Source organism: Cervus elaphus, chromosome 20 (assembly GCF_910594005.1).
Source record: "Cervus elaphus chromosome 20, mCerEla1.1, whole genome shotgun sequence".
Taxonomy (NCBI): domain Eukaryota; kingdom Metazoa; phylum Chordata; class Mammalia; order Artiodactyla; family Cervidae; genus Cervus; species Cervus elaphus.
The window spans coordinates 118,950,313-118,965,052 of NC_057834.1; the positions used below are offsets into that span (position 1 = coordinate 118,950,313).

A 14,740-nucleotide genomic window follows, 5' to 3' on the forward strand; every position below is an offset into this window, starting at 1 on the left:
GGGAGTAGTTGGAAGAGTTTAACCCCACAATGTTTTCATACTTGAGATCTGAAAACACGATTTCCCCAGCAAAGAAGCTTAGCGTTAAGCGGAAAATCGGCTTGGAAGGATGTGATATCATTTATAACAGTACATTAAATGCAAGCTGAGAACCTGATATATTTTAGGAACATTCAGCACACTCTAGACTAATAAACATTTTACAATATTATTGCACATGTTCATTTCACTTTGTACAAATAATCATTCCCTTCACATCTAATAAGTCTGTTTGACACATAAGTGGTCTTGGGCAAACACCTCGGAGGGTCTTGTTTTTCTGTGCATTGATCATTCATTTGTGTAGCCCGCCGGGACAGTGACTAATGATTTTGAGGGTTTAAACGTCCTCACACATCGTCTTTGTCTCCCTGCCTGTGATTGTATAAATGTAAAATAATTTCACTTTGGCCCTAGAATGTATTGTTTTTCACGTATGAAAAATGCCCACCCCTTCCCTGCCTGGCATGGTATCAATCAGTTTAAAACAATATTTGGAGGAGCCCTGGTCTGCAGGTCCTCCAACGAGCTCTTGTGTCCCTGGGTGACGGGACCAAGAACTCCACTTACTGGGGAATTTCCAAACAAACCTGCCGCCTCCACTGTGTCAGCCCAGAAGCCTCCTCTCTCAGTGAGGTAAGCATCAGTCCTGTCCCTCTGAGGCCAAAGAAATAAAATTTGCTACTGATAGCCTTCTCCTTTCTCTTTCTTTCTCTGCTTTCTTCTCAAGGGCATTCACAGAGGTCTCTGGTACTGCTGTGCTAGGAGCTGAGGGAACAGGGATGAACCCAACATGGTTCTGACCTCCAAGAACTTAGAATCAGGACAGGGCCACCACTAGCTCTAATAACTCCTGTGTTGAAAATGGAAAAAATGTGTCCCCTCCAGGTGGGTTCAGCCACTTGACCCTATCACTTGGAGTTGGTGCCTTGGTGTAAATTAGAAAGGAAAAAAAAGCATTCTTTCCTCTGGGCAGAGGCAGCTCCCTGGTGTTCTTGTGCAATGTGCAACCTAAACAACTGTACATAGAGGGTTGAGGTGGGGTGCAAGCCAGTGGGTAACAGACACCCAGAAACAGTGATATGAACACGTGTCCCATAAAAAGACAAGCTATTAGAAGTGGAGGCCCAGAGAGAGGACCACTGGCAGGCTAGGAGACTTCATGGAGGAAGTTACCTTTGAGTTTGGCCTTGAAGAAAAAGCATGAAGTGAGAGGCAGAGAAAGGGATCAACAGCCCCCACCCCTTGAACAGGGGCAAGAACCTGTCCACACAGGCATGATACCAAAGAAGCTGACCATTTTCAGAAACTGAGTATAAGGAGACAAAATAAATTGAGGAGGGCAAGGCAAGAAATGGGTATTTACCAAGTGAATAAGTGGCTGGATGAAGGGATGGATGAACAGACAGACGGATGGATGGATGGATGGGTGAGAGGAGACAGATTATTAAGAAGTCTGGGATTTCTGTATTGACCTACTAAGAAATTTATGTTTTATTCCACAAGCAGTGTGACTGAGGAGCTCCGAAATGCCCTTGAGGAGCAGATGACACATGCAGAGCTGTATTTTAAACGAGCATTCTGACCAAGATGAACCGGGGAAAATAACTGGGTACCAAAGGGGATCTGCCTGGTGCTCAACTAGAAAACTACAATTTGGAGTCATCTTGAAAGGAAAAGGAAAGGAAGAAAAGCAATGTTTATTGAGTGTCAGCAGCCCTATGGGTTAAGGATATAACCCCAACAAGTCATGGGAAAATGAGACTAAGAAAAGAGATCTGTCCAAGGTTACTTGTCTGCGAAGAGTCAAGAGTAGGCCCCATCTGCCTGTCTCTACAGTTTATGCCTCATGCACATCTGGCTGGTGAGATGGCCTGAAACTGAGCCTCCTCAGCCCTCTGGCCCGAGGACCCCAGCCTTTGTGAGAGCACTCACTCACATCTGGTTTCAGTTGCCAAGTATTGGCCACTCTAGCTCTGTGGGGCCTCCATCTGCATCTCCTCCCTGTCAGCTGCCCACTTTTTCCAGAAGAACCTGGAACAGATTCACAGGTTCAGAGATCTGGACTGGTTGTAGCTCTGACCTCTCTCCTACCCTCCTCCACCACTGCTACTGCACACAGTGGACCTTTGCACATGCTCTTCCTTCTGCATGACTCTCATGCTTTATCTGACTGGCTAAGACTGTCTTGTCCTTGAAGGTCAGTTTTGGTGTCCTCTCCTCCAGAAAGACTTCTTCCATGGCTTGGGACTCAGAAGGCCTCCTCTGTGCTCCTACAGCTCCTGAGTGTTCTCAAGATGGCACTCAGATGTTTATTGTTTTATGGTCTATTTGCATCATCTCTGTCTATCCTCTTGTGGGCTGTTGGGAGAGCAGGGAATACGTCTGATTCATCTCTGGATCCTTAGCTCTCATCACAGGACCTTGTCTAGAGTAGAATCAGAGCATTCTGGAAAGATAGATAAGTGGTTGGATGGATGGACAAATGGTAAGTAGTTACATGGATGGATGGATGGATGGATGGATGGACAGATGAATGGACAAACAGCATCTCTCTTTTAAGGAAAATAAACTTTGGAACTCGATCGCCCCACCTCCAGGAAGAATCTTCTGACATGGAAAAAAAAATCAATTTTAAAAACTGAGGCTCTTGATGACCCAGACAATAAATTATAGGTGCATAGACCTGAAAATCTTGACTCATTCAATTTCACTGAGGTAAAGGCCAGATGAGGTACATTATTATACAGGCTGGGCTCTAGGAGAACTCCAGTTGGCAGTAATCAGGTCACAGAGAGTCTTGCACACAGATTTAAGAGGTTTGACCTTTATCATGAGCCTGACAAAGAGTGGGTAGAGGGTTCTCTGGCATCAAAAGAAACCATCAACATCTTGAGTCATCTAAGTGAAAAGGAGATGAAAGAGTCAGGGGTATTGACCTTAGGTATTCCTCCCTGTCTGCTGTGAAAAGGCTGATCAGGAAAACAAAAGGTTCCCAAGACCTTAGGTCCCCATTCCGGGACAGAGGTAAGTATTGTCTGGTGACTGGGGCCAGCATCCAGGCCTCCCAAGAAATTACCCCAAATACCCTCTTACATTCTCCGCCAGCTCTCAACAGTTCTCTGCCCGCTCTAACTCCACTTGGACACGCTGTGTCCACAAGGACTGGGAAACTTACGGTCTTAGAGGTAGACACCAAGTCCTTCCTCCCACCTGCTCCAGCCTCCAAGCATGTAGAGCTAGATGCCCATTGGCAGTTACCACTTACCAGAGGACCAACCGTGTATGCCTTTTCTAAGCATTCATAGAATATCTCTAGGTCAATCAGGATTTGATCAGAGAAGTGGAACCACCAGATGATATGTAGAATGACGGGTTTATTATAGGGATTTGATTTTATGCAACTGTGAGAATGATGAGGTATTCTTCAGGCTTCCGTGTCTGGTCTTATAAGTCCATAGGCCAGGCAGTGAGGAAGAGAAGATAATGTACAGAAGGAAGGACAAACTGGAACCCCAAGGCTTCTCACCACTCTAAGCCTCTAACTTTGATGACTGGATGTTCTCTAGGAGAATCTGGTCCCCTTTGTTATGGAGCTGCATACACACTGGGCCCAGAACTCAGGGAAGGTGAAGGAAGAGATGCAGTAAGAGCTCGGGGCACTGGCTGTGGCCGCAAGTCAACCAGTAAGTCAGCAGAGACATGACAAAGAACATGACCTCAGGCCCATCCCTGATTTCCCAGCATGAAAGGAACATGGTTGCTGCTTCCCTGCCATGTTCCAGATCTCAAGCAAAAGACTTCTGCAAGCAACCCTTGCTAACCTAGAACTATGGAGGGAAAGGCATTTTGGGAAACAGGGTTCCAGTTTAGCTGAGCTGACATGATAAAAACCACCAAACCTGCCGAGTGCCTGGCAGGGAACCAGTCAGTAGAGATCCAGCAGAGAGAAACCAGGGTCCCTTTCATCACAGAGTTTAATCTTGTGACAAAGACAAAAAAAATTTTAAATGCTGCAGTCTGATCAATGTGATGGTAAGGCACAGTTATTGATGGTCTACCATGGAGAAGCATTAATTAGGATTATCTTCCTACCCAAAATAATGGTGGCTGAAACAGATTAATGTTTCTCTCTGACTTACAGAACAGGCTGCAATGATGACTCCTATATTGTCAGGGACCCAGGTTCCTTCCTTCCACCACATATGACTTGTTCTCTCTGTCACTTCATAATCTGAGATGCCTGATGGCAGGTGCTACAGCTACTAGGTCATAATCCCAAGCTTCAAAGAGGAGGAAGGGTAGGGGATGCACATGTCCACCCCTTTTCAGGACACTTCTTGGTAACTTCCACATGTAACTGCAGTTAACTGAACAGAACTTGATCACACAACCCAGTCTCTGCAAGGGAGACTGGAAAATGTAGTCTCTGCTAGCTGGCCATGTGCTCAACTAAAACTTGGAGGTTCTATCATTGGAAATAGGGAAAGAAAGGCTGCTGTGGGTCAACCAGTAATCTCTACCTCAGGTGATATACAACAGTGGCCAATATCTCAGATTCTAGAATCAGACAACCCTCAGTTCTATTCCTAGATCCGCACTTTCTAGCTGTGTAATACTGAACAAAACAATTGCCTTCTCTATGCACCTGAGATCCTTATGATCACAAGTCAATATCCTAAGCACTTTTTATGGATTGTTATTCTTAATCCTTACAACGAAACTATGAGTTAAATAAGAATATTATCCCCACTTTACAGATGTGGAAACTGAGGCTCAGTGAACTAACTAGCCTGAGTTTCTGTTCATTTGTAAACCCGTATCTAGTGGATGCCTGCTCAGTCTCAGGTTCTGTGCTGGACTCTGCTGATACAGGGAGAAATCAGAATGGTTCCATCTCCTTCAGGGTTGCCAGCTGGGGAGAGGTGGAGCCTGGCCTGCTCACTCCACTCCTCTGGAATGCTCCCATGGCACACGTGCGAGGTTTGGGGACCAGCTATCAGGAAACGATAGCAAAATATTTCTTTGTTTTTCCTCTTCCCAGAGTACCCAGTCTGTACCCATAATTGTTCCAGAGCATCTTTCAAGACTAAACTCAGGCACAAACTGCTCACAAAGGGGCTGGCTGGAGTGAGAAGAAGCCAATCAATTCAGCAGTCATTCAACAGCAGCTCCTGGTCAGACTTAGAACAGCATACTGAAAATAGCATGAGTGACCACGAGCCCTCAGACATGAGCCTGGACTCCTGGTCACAAAGCACTCTGACATCCACCCCTGCATAAGATCCCCCTTTTGAAGGTGAGAAAACTGAAGTCACTTGACCAAGAGGAGACAGGGAATATTCTAGAAAGCAGAAACAGAAATATAGGAGTGCCCAGTCTATGTGAGAAATGGCCCAAAGCTTAAGTAGTGGGCATTGGCTATGGCAAGGAGGTGTGCATGGAGGCCATTAAAGAGTTGTTTTTTTCCCAGTCAGCAGGAGAGAGCCAATCTCAGGGGTCGTTAATACCCACTGGGCACCCTGAGGACTGCACATTAGGGGGGCTTTGGAAAAAACAACCAAAATGTTTGAGCCCCACTTCTTTGACAGAACCTCAGCGGACTGACTTGAGCCCTCCCAGTCATGGGCCTCAGTGTAACCATCCGTGGCCAGAGGGCCCCTCTATGACGATGAGAAGTTGGATGAGAGACGCCACTCCCCCAGACCTCCGTGTGCCCTTCTGCAGAGTACTACCTCCCCCTCGGTCCCATCACAGGGCGCACAAAGGCCGCCCCACCACACTCCGCACAAACAACACCTGCCACCCAGCCTGCTGCCAGTGCTCTGCCAGGAGGTACCAGAGGCTGAAAGGAGGGAGCCAGAGACAGACCTGGCTTTCCAATCCTGGCCTGGAGTGCTCACCTGCAGAAAGGGTTAACAGCAAAGACCTCTCAGGGATGTTGTAACAAGTAAATGAGACCATCTCTAAAAAGTGCCAAGCCTAGTGCCAGGCACACAAAATGCCCTCTGTAAATGGGGGTTCCGTCCTCTTCCCCTTGCTCTGCCCAGGAGAAAAGTCTCAGATGGGCAGTATTCAGCAGCAGAGAGTACAGGGCTGCAGATCAGCCACCTCTGATCCCAGATGTAGTCCCAGGATGGTTGAAGCCAGAGAAAAGGGAGCTCTTCCAAGCCCACAGAGTGTGATGCAGACCCAGCCAGGCAGACCACTGAGGTCCTCTGACACCCCACTCAGGACCCCTGCCCTGACCATGATGCTGGGACAGGGTGGGGGTGGGGAGCTGAGCACTTGGAGCTGGGACCTACAAAGTGCAGGCAGGATCTAATTCTGCCCCTATGAACATTCAAAAAAGCCACCCAGTCACGTTCCCATCACGTCTCTACCTCCTGTTGCTTTGAGGAGCAACTGTGTTATTTGTAATTTCTGACATTCGCCCCCCTCCCCAAGTCCCCACCCTTTCCTGTTTGGCCTGTGAACTGGAAAGGGCTATAAACAGGCCAGAGCGGGCTCCTTGCCCCTGAGGCGGGTCTGTCAGCCAGCCAAGGGAAAGGTAGGACCCAGGGGACCCCCGCCCCCACCCTCCCCACGCACACCAGCTGAGGAGCTTGTAAAGATAGGATTTGTTTGTTTTTTTGGATCTGGCTCAGGATCTGGCTGAGGCCGGGCCCTTTGGGGAAAAGCAACTTTTAAATAAATGCTTCAAGATTGTGCAAACATTTCAGTAGTATTGGAGGCCTGGCGTTCTGGGTCATGGAAGGAAAAAAATACCCGTCAATCACTCTAGAGATGAAAACCTGATAGCAGAGCCCTTGGTGAGGACTGGAGCTTGGGTTGCAAATCTCAGTTGTGGCTGGCTGGGACCAACTACACTTAAGCCCTCTCTCCAAAAACCATTTGCATGTTAATCAGGAGAGCAGCCTGTCTGACAGGCACAGATAACTCAAGCAGCTCACAATACAATGTGTGTGAGGCATGCAGAAAGGATGGAATGGGAGGCACTCGGAACTGGACATGAGCCGTGGCTCTGACCCTGGTTAGCCCTATAGTCTTGGGTAAGTTATTTAACTTGACTGAGCCTCGGTTTTCTCGTTGGTAAAATGGGGTTATAACAGCAGTCTCATCAAGATGCTGTGAGAATTAAATAAAATACAGATTGTGACGTGAAACCTGACCCAAAGCAAGAGCCCAGGGCTAAATCATGACAATATCATGAGCTGCCAATTATCAAGCGTTTTCTATGAGTGGAGACTTGCAGACATTCTCAGCCATCCTCAAAGCACACCCTGCTTAGCCATTCACAGGCTGTCCTCTGCGCTCATTTCCAGTTAGTTCCCTCTTGATCAAGAATAGGGCTCAACCCCTGATCTAGGAACTCAGGGTCCTGAAACGAAGAAGCTCTGAGCTGAGAGACTAGAAGCTGGGCCAGAGAAGTGTGTACACAGCCTGGAACAGACACACAGAGAGAGAGATGGTCCTACCCAGAGATTCCTGTGGCTTCTGTGGAGAGGAGAGATATAATCCAGGTTTTGAAGGATGAATAAAATGTCCATAGGCAGGCACCAGGGAAAAGCTTTCCAGATGGAGAGACCAGCTCGAGCAAAGGCTTCAAAGCAAGTCCTGTATGCAGAAAGGTGGGATGTACAGAAACATTTGGAAAACAATAATGGCAAAGTCAAGTTGAAGTCAAAGCTTGAAGCATCCTGTCCCAAGAGGGTCCAGCTCAGTTCCTGGGGCCAGGGCAGCTCTCCTCCTGCTCCCTGGGTCTCCTCCCAACAGTTGTGTAACTCAGGCAGTTGCCCCATCTCTGTGTGTCTATATATCCCTCTCGTCCCTTCCCTAGCTGCCTCCAAGGGGTCCCTCCTAGAGGTAAGAAACTTTTGAGAAAGTTAAAGTACTCCACCAATACTGCATGCCATTGTTTTACATGTACACAGACACATGCATATGTGCAAGTGTGCACATGTTCAGGGATCAGAGAAACTTGGCTTCAGACCCCAGCTATTCCATTTGCTGCTGCAGGACCCTGAGCAAAGCAGGTACCTATTGCATACAAAGTGTAGCAGACACACAAAATACAGTTATCATCATCCAACACATCAACACACTCAAGCTGTCTTTAAGAAGCAACTACCACCCAACAGGGGCTTCCCTGGTAGCTCAGCTGGTAAGGAATCTGCCTGCAATGCAGGAGACCCTGGTTCAATTCCTGAGTCGGGAAGATCCCCTGGAGAAGGAATTGGCTAACTACTCCAGTATTCTTGGGTTTCCCTGGTGGCTCAGACGCTAAAGACTCCACCTGCAATGAGGGAGACCTGGATTCGATCTCTGTGTTGGGAAGATCCCCTGGAGAAGGGAATGATACCCACTCCACTACTCTTGCCTGGAGAATCTCATGGACAGAGGCGCCTGGCAGGCTACAGTTCATGGGGTCATAAAGAGTTGGACACGACTGACCCGCTTTCACTTTCTTTTCACTTTTCACCACCCAATATGGGTCAATTCATGAGACCATGAGGCCCAGGGATCAGGCCCCTAGCCCATCATCATACATATGGGGAAATGCAGGCTCAGGAAGGAAGAGATCATGACCAGCTTGGAAGCAGAGGCCAGAGGGAGCTCTTGGAGAGAAGCCTTCCTGGAATGCCCAGCCATTGTGCTAAGCCTTGCTTGGAGAGTGAGCAGGACTGCGAAAGTGGGTCCAGATGGGAAGGACATGTTGATCAGAGGGACAGCATGAGCAAGTGCCCAGATGTCACTGATGAACGTGGAAGAAGACAAGTCACCTGGTCTGTCAGGGTCTGTGCTGGAGTGCGGCAGACAGGGAGCTGGAAGGTGGAGGCAGGTCTTCAAGATCAGGCAGGGGAGGACCTATGGGGCGTGTCTGGGAAGCTCTTGACATAGTAGGGAGCCCTGCAGGGCAGCAGCATTGGGTCAGCATTTTAGGAAGAGTCCTACAGGGCAAGAGGCCAGGCTGTGGGCTTAACCCAGGTGCAGGTAAACTGAGGGCCATGTCAGGAGGGACAGGGAGAAGTGGGTGGATGTGAGAGACACCGAGGAGACTCTTCAAAGAGCATTCACTTTCTAGAGGAGAAAACGGAGATGAAGACATAGTGGACCCAGAAGAACTAGACAGCTTTGATGATTTTAAACCTGGCTGACCAAAGCACAAAGAGCCATCTTTAACTCAAAGGACTGTAGTTACGGGACTTTCAACAGAGGAGGGCACTCAGAACAGAGGGGCTTCCTGAGGCCCCACCCATCACACCCAGCTGCTGCCCCAACTACAAAGCTCTCCACCCCGGCCCCCTTCCCATAAGCCTGCCCACCCTCCTCTCCGTCCCAGTGAGGAAAGCAAAGGCCTCAGGCCCAGCAAGGAGACCCACAGGACAAGATGGAGGAGAAAGCCCTGCTCCCTGGGTGGGAAGGGGCTCAGACAAATCATATGGCAGTTGCCCAGCTTTCTTCCAGCTTTATCTCCTTCCCCTTTCTTCCTGTCTCCTCTGGCTCCATGCCCAGGGCTGCCCGCAGCCTCTTACTAGGTGCCTTAGAGCCAGTCCCTAACCTCTCTGACCCTCAGCCTCCTCCTCTCTGAAGGGGAGGTAACAGTATTTAGCAAGCAAGGCTGCTGAAATTGTTGGCAGGTGCCATGCCCAGAGGAGCTGCTCAAAGGGCATCAGATCCTTTCTCAATAAACAATTCCACTTTTTCCACGTGAGACTGCCCTTTGCAATTTACAGATGCCTTTCCTTTGTGTCAGCACAACACTGTGAGATGAGCATTACGGGGCAAAAGGCTGTCTCGCACTGACGGCCAGAAGCCAATCAGGATTCGAACCCGGGCCCTCAAAGCACGCTCTCTCTCCCGGCATCAGTCTGTTCTCCCATATCCCGCTGCTGTCTCCGCCTTCACTGGCTTCCGCCAGTGGGGGCCCCAGGCCCACCGCCCCCAACCCCCTCCCCTCTCCTCCCTCCTCCCTTCCTCTCCATCCCCACCCCCCCCCCCGTTTTCCCCTCCCCTTCCTCCTCGGCGCCGCCCCCTCCTCCTCCTTGTCCTCGGAGCCCAAATACGCGACACCTGGAGCAATAGCAGCCGCCCCGCGGCCTGGGCCTCATTACAGGGCCGGCCCTTATCGCGGCGTGCATCACATTATTTCATTTCAAAGAATCCGCAGAGAAACCCGTCCCCCAGCCGACAACAGAAAGTAAAAACACAGCTGACTCCCATTAGGGCCCTCTCACAGGCTCCGCGTGAGGTAATGAAATATGGAAGCGGTGAGATATGTAATGCTTTATTAAGCGGTCTCAGCTACAACGGCGTGCATGCCAATTACGCCTGCAGGCTACCGCCCGCCCCCGGCCGCCGGACCACCCAGCGCGCGCCCTGCCCGCGCCCCGGCCGCGGATCGGGGAAGGAGGGAGGGAGGAGCGAGGGGAGGAGGGGGGAAGAGGTACGGAAGTAGGGGAGCACAGCGGGGGAAGGAGAGGGGAGGGTGGTGAGGAAGGAGTGGGAGGAAGACGAGGAATACAGAGGAAGGGGAGGGACAGTGGCCGGTGGGCAGCGCCATCTCTGGCTATTGGAAGGTAGCAAGGCATCCTTTGGGCCCCTGAGAGAGCCAAGCCTATGTTTTCCACTGGGGGCTCTAGGAATCTCAGAGTGACTTGAGACTTAGAAGACTTAGTCACTTAGGCTTAGTGACTTAGAAAGGCTCAGGTTCCTAAGAAGACGGGAAAGGGAATGGCCAAAACTAAGGATCAGAGAGGTAAAGACACTTAAGAGGGTCACACAGATGCATCCTGGGCAAGATTGGTGGGAGGCTGGCCTCCTGTTTCCTAAACTGGGTAGTTTCCATTTTACCAAACTGACATTTCTTTTCCCTCTAATAATGCCTAAATGGCAAAGTCCCGGCATCATTTTGTGGATGAGAAACTTCTTTTTTTGCATCTGACACTCTGACATCCCTGAAGTCCTCTGCCCTGATTGGCCCAGTATTTTCCAAGCTTGCAGAGTTTTCTGAGCCTGCCACTGCCATGACTAGACTGCTAGCCTCTCTGAGAATCAGTTTCCTTATCTGTGTAACTGGGATAACAATCTCCATCTCCTTGGGTTATGGTACAGATGAAACGAGAACATGGAGAGAGAGGGTGTAGTCCTGTCCGCAATGACACCTGCAGGATTCAGTGCGGCAGTCAATTTGTCCTGTCAGTCATCCAGCAAATGGTTCCTGAGTACCCACCTGGTGCCAGGGAATGTGCATGCTGATGTCCTTGCCTGGAAAAGGCAAGCAAGGTAATCCGACCCCCTTCAGGAAGCTCTGGTAAAGGTTCAGCTGCAGAGAGGGAAGTAAAATTACTGGCTAATATGGAATTTGGGATTATCTGGGGATTTGCATTATCCATTCCAGGAATTCTCAGCCATTTTTCTCCCTCAGCACAAACAAAGCGATGGCTGACTGCTTCAGGAGAGTCCAGAGTGAGGCGCTGTAGCAGGTAACCCAGGCTGCATGGCTAGGGTGTACTCAGGGCCCCAGGCCTGTTCCTGAGGCCCAGGCAAGCATTGCACAAGGCGGGGAGTTGCAGAGCGTTATTTTGGAGAGGTGACCTGGAATTCCTCTGGGTTTCTTTTTTCTTTTTTTTTTGGGGGGGGGGGGCGGCCTCAGGGCGCCTTTATTTCACCCCAACCACAGACATACACACCCAAAGCAGTGCTCCACCTTCTGTTAAAGGCTCTGCCTCCCCGAGACGAATGTCCGCCCTCTTGCATCTTCCGGAGCACACTCCTGGTGGGGTGGGGTGTGTTCTCGTGGCCGGGCGAGGTGGAAGGGAGGGGAGTGGCACCCTGTCCTCTGAGAGGGGACCTCGGTGAAATCTGTGTGTTTGTGGCAGTGGCTGGGGAAGGGCTTGCAGGGCGGGTGCAAGTGGCATGGTGTCCCAGACCAGGACACAGGGCCCTTCCTGTGGGGAGCAGCCGGAAGCGGGCAGGCAACAGCCAAGGCTGGGGCTCTCCTAGGAGCCTCCCCTCGGGGCCTCCCAGTCCAGCCCCCTGGCCCAGCTCCCAAGAAGATGGGGTTTCCTCGGAGGGTCACCGGCCTCCCGTTGGCTATGCCCCTGGCCTGGTACGGTGCTCAGCCTGTTTCCTTCACTCAGAGCTGGGCCCCCGGCTCCTCAGAGGGACAGTCCTCTGAGAGGGGGCTCTGGGCTCATGGGCACGGATCTGGTGCAGACGGTATATGTGGGAGCAGGTGGCTGGGACAGGGGCCTGGGCAGGGGGCACTGGGATGGCCTAGTTGTCATTGTCCTTGGCGCCGTGTTTGAGGATGCGAGTGAACTCCACGTAGTTGAAATTGCCTTTCTTATCAATGGGCGCCTCTCGGTACATCTCGTCCACCTCCTCATCTGTGAAGCGGTCGCCCATGGTGGTGAGCAGCTCCCGAAGGTGGTCCTCATGGATGAAACCTGAGGCCTCCTCGTCGAAGCAGGCGAAGGCGTTGCGGATCACGTCCTCGGAGTCTGTGCCGTTCAGCTTCTCCCCAAACATGGTGAGGAACATGGTGAAGTTGATGGGCCCCGGGGCCTCGCTCATCATGCCTTCCAGGTACTCGTCCGTGGGGTTCTTCCCCATCGAGGCCAGCGTGTCATGCAGGTCCTCCTTGTCAATGAAGCCGTCTCGGTTCTGGTCGATCATGTTGAAGGCCTCCTTAAACTCCTGGATCTGGGACTGGTCAAACATCACGAACACATTGGACGTGGCTCTCTGTGGCCACTTCTTGGTGGTCTTGGCCTTGGCCCGTTTACTGGACATCTTGGCTGCAGGCATGTGGGGCTTTCCTGGTGCGGAGAAGGTGCTGGTGCGGTGCGCGGAGCGGCTGCGGAGCCGAGGCCGTCGGCCCGTCGGTGGGGTCTTCCTCTGGGTTTCTTAAAAGAAAAAGGAAAACTGTTTGTGAACTTTGATTCTTTCATTGGTTTTTAGCTGCAGATTCCAGGTGAGTCCAACATGTAGATTCCAAAGTAAGATCTGTTGGAGGGAGTTTGCGCTCAGTGCCCCCAATTGCCATTTGGCCTCACTCTCTGCTGAACCCCTCCCCCCATCTTCTCAGCTGCCTGCAGCTTCCTGCCTTCTATGCGGAGAGAAAATACTGACACACACTTAGGCAGTGGTTACCTCATGCCAGGCACTATCATGTTATATATATATATATATATATATATATATATTAGATAGTATATTAATAGATAATAATGAACTATTAATATATAGTCACTATTAATAGATAGTAATGAACTATATTAATAGATAATAATGAACTGCTGCTGCTATTTCACTTCAGTCATGTCCAACTCTGTGCGACCGCATAGATGGCGGCCCACCAGGCTCCCCCATCCTTGGGATTCTCCAGGCAAGAACACTGAAGTCGGTTGCCATTTCCTTCTCCAATGCTTGAAAGTGAAACGTGAAAGTGAAGTTGCTCAGTGGTGTACGACTCTTAGCGACCCCATGGACTGCAGCCTACCAGGCTCCTCCATCCATGGGATTTTCCAGGCAAGAGTACTGGAGTGGGTTGCTATTTCCTTCTCCAATAATGAACTATTTGAAATACAAATAAAATAAAATAATGCTTATTTGATCTTTGGGTGTATGTATGTGTGCACTCAGTTGCTCAGTCATGTCCAACTCTTTGCGACCCCAGGGACTGTAGCCCGCCAGGCTTCTCTTTCCATGGGATTCTCCAGGCAAGAATACTGGAGTAGGAACCATTTCCCCCTCCAGGGGATCTTCCCAACCCAGAGACTGAACCTGTGTCTCTTGCACCTCCTGCATTGGCAGGCAGATTCTTCACTACTGTACCATCTGGGAAGCCACATTTAATCTTTACAGGAACTCTTTAAGGTCCATGCTTATCATTTTTTAGATGAGGAAACTGGACCCCAGAGAAGTGAACTGATTTGTTGAAGTCAATGGCTAGGAAATGGCAGGTAACCTAGACAGTTTAGGTTCAAAACTCCACACTACTGATAATCACCATACAATCTGGAATTCAGAGAGAAGGCAAGGATGAAGGCAACTTAAGGGATGTGATTAGTAGCACTAATATGCCTACAAAAACCTATGAAGTGCTATTACACATTTATTTACTTCTCTCAACACTCCTGTGAGATAGGTTTCATTGCCTCATTTTATAGCTGAGGAAGCTGAACCCCGAAGGTAAAGGCCCTTGCCCAAGTTTATTCAGCAGGTCAGTGCAGAGCCGTTGTTAGAATCTAGATCTAACGGCCAAGTCAATGTTCCCTCACTCTTCCAAACCACCTCTCACACTGCCCCCCAGCAAACTTCTCACCACCTGTAAACAGCATTTTAAGAAGACCACGAAAGCAATAACAATGCCTAAACAGCAACACTCATATGTTACTGTGTAGATGAGAAACCTGTTCTCTTTTTCACACCTGACTTTTCTAACATCCCTTAAATCATGCCCCCCCCCAACTGACCCTGCATATCTACCCAAGAACACCTCATTCATTCGGTGAATGTGAATGGAGCTCCTACTCTGGCTGGGTGTTGAGGAAACAAAAATGAAACACTCATGTTCTCTGCCCTGGGAGAGCTCACTACCCAGCAGGGGAAAGTGGCAACTGAACCAATAATAAAAGAATAAAACCGTGATAGAGATGTGTATTATGTTGAGGCAGAGAATCAGGCAGATCTT

The 14,740-nt window shown here is 49.9% G+C and overlaps 1 protein-coding gene across 2 annotated transcripts in view; it reads right to left on the reverse strand.

Annotated features, from left to right (window-relative positions):
• Positions 1–11,653: 11,653 nt before the first annotated feature.
• The window catches only part of LOC122677796 (myosin regulatory light chain 2, smooth muscle major isoform-like), a 48,693-nt gene continuing 45,606 nt past the window's right edge, over positions 11,654–14,740 (reverse strand). For both annotated transcript variants that reach the window (XM_043878057.1, XM_043878056.1), the window contains exon 3: positions 11,654–12,950. In XM_043878057.1, coding sequence (XP_043733992.1) covers positions 12,319–12,950 — 632 coding nt within the window. In that variant the 3' untranslated portion in view covers positions 11,654–12,318. The remainder of the gene's footprint in view (positions 12,951–14,740) is intronic.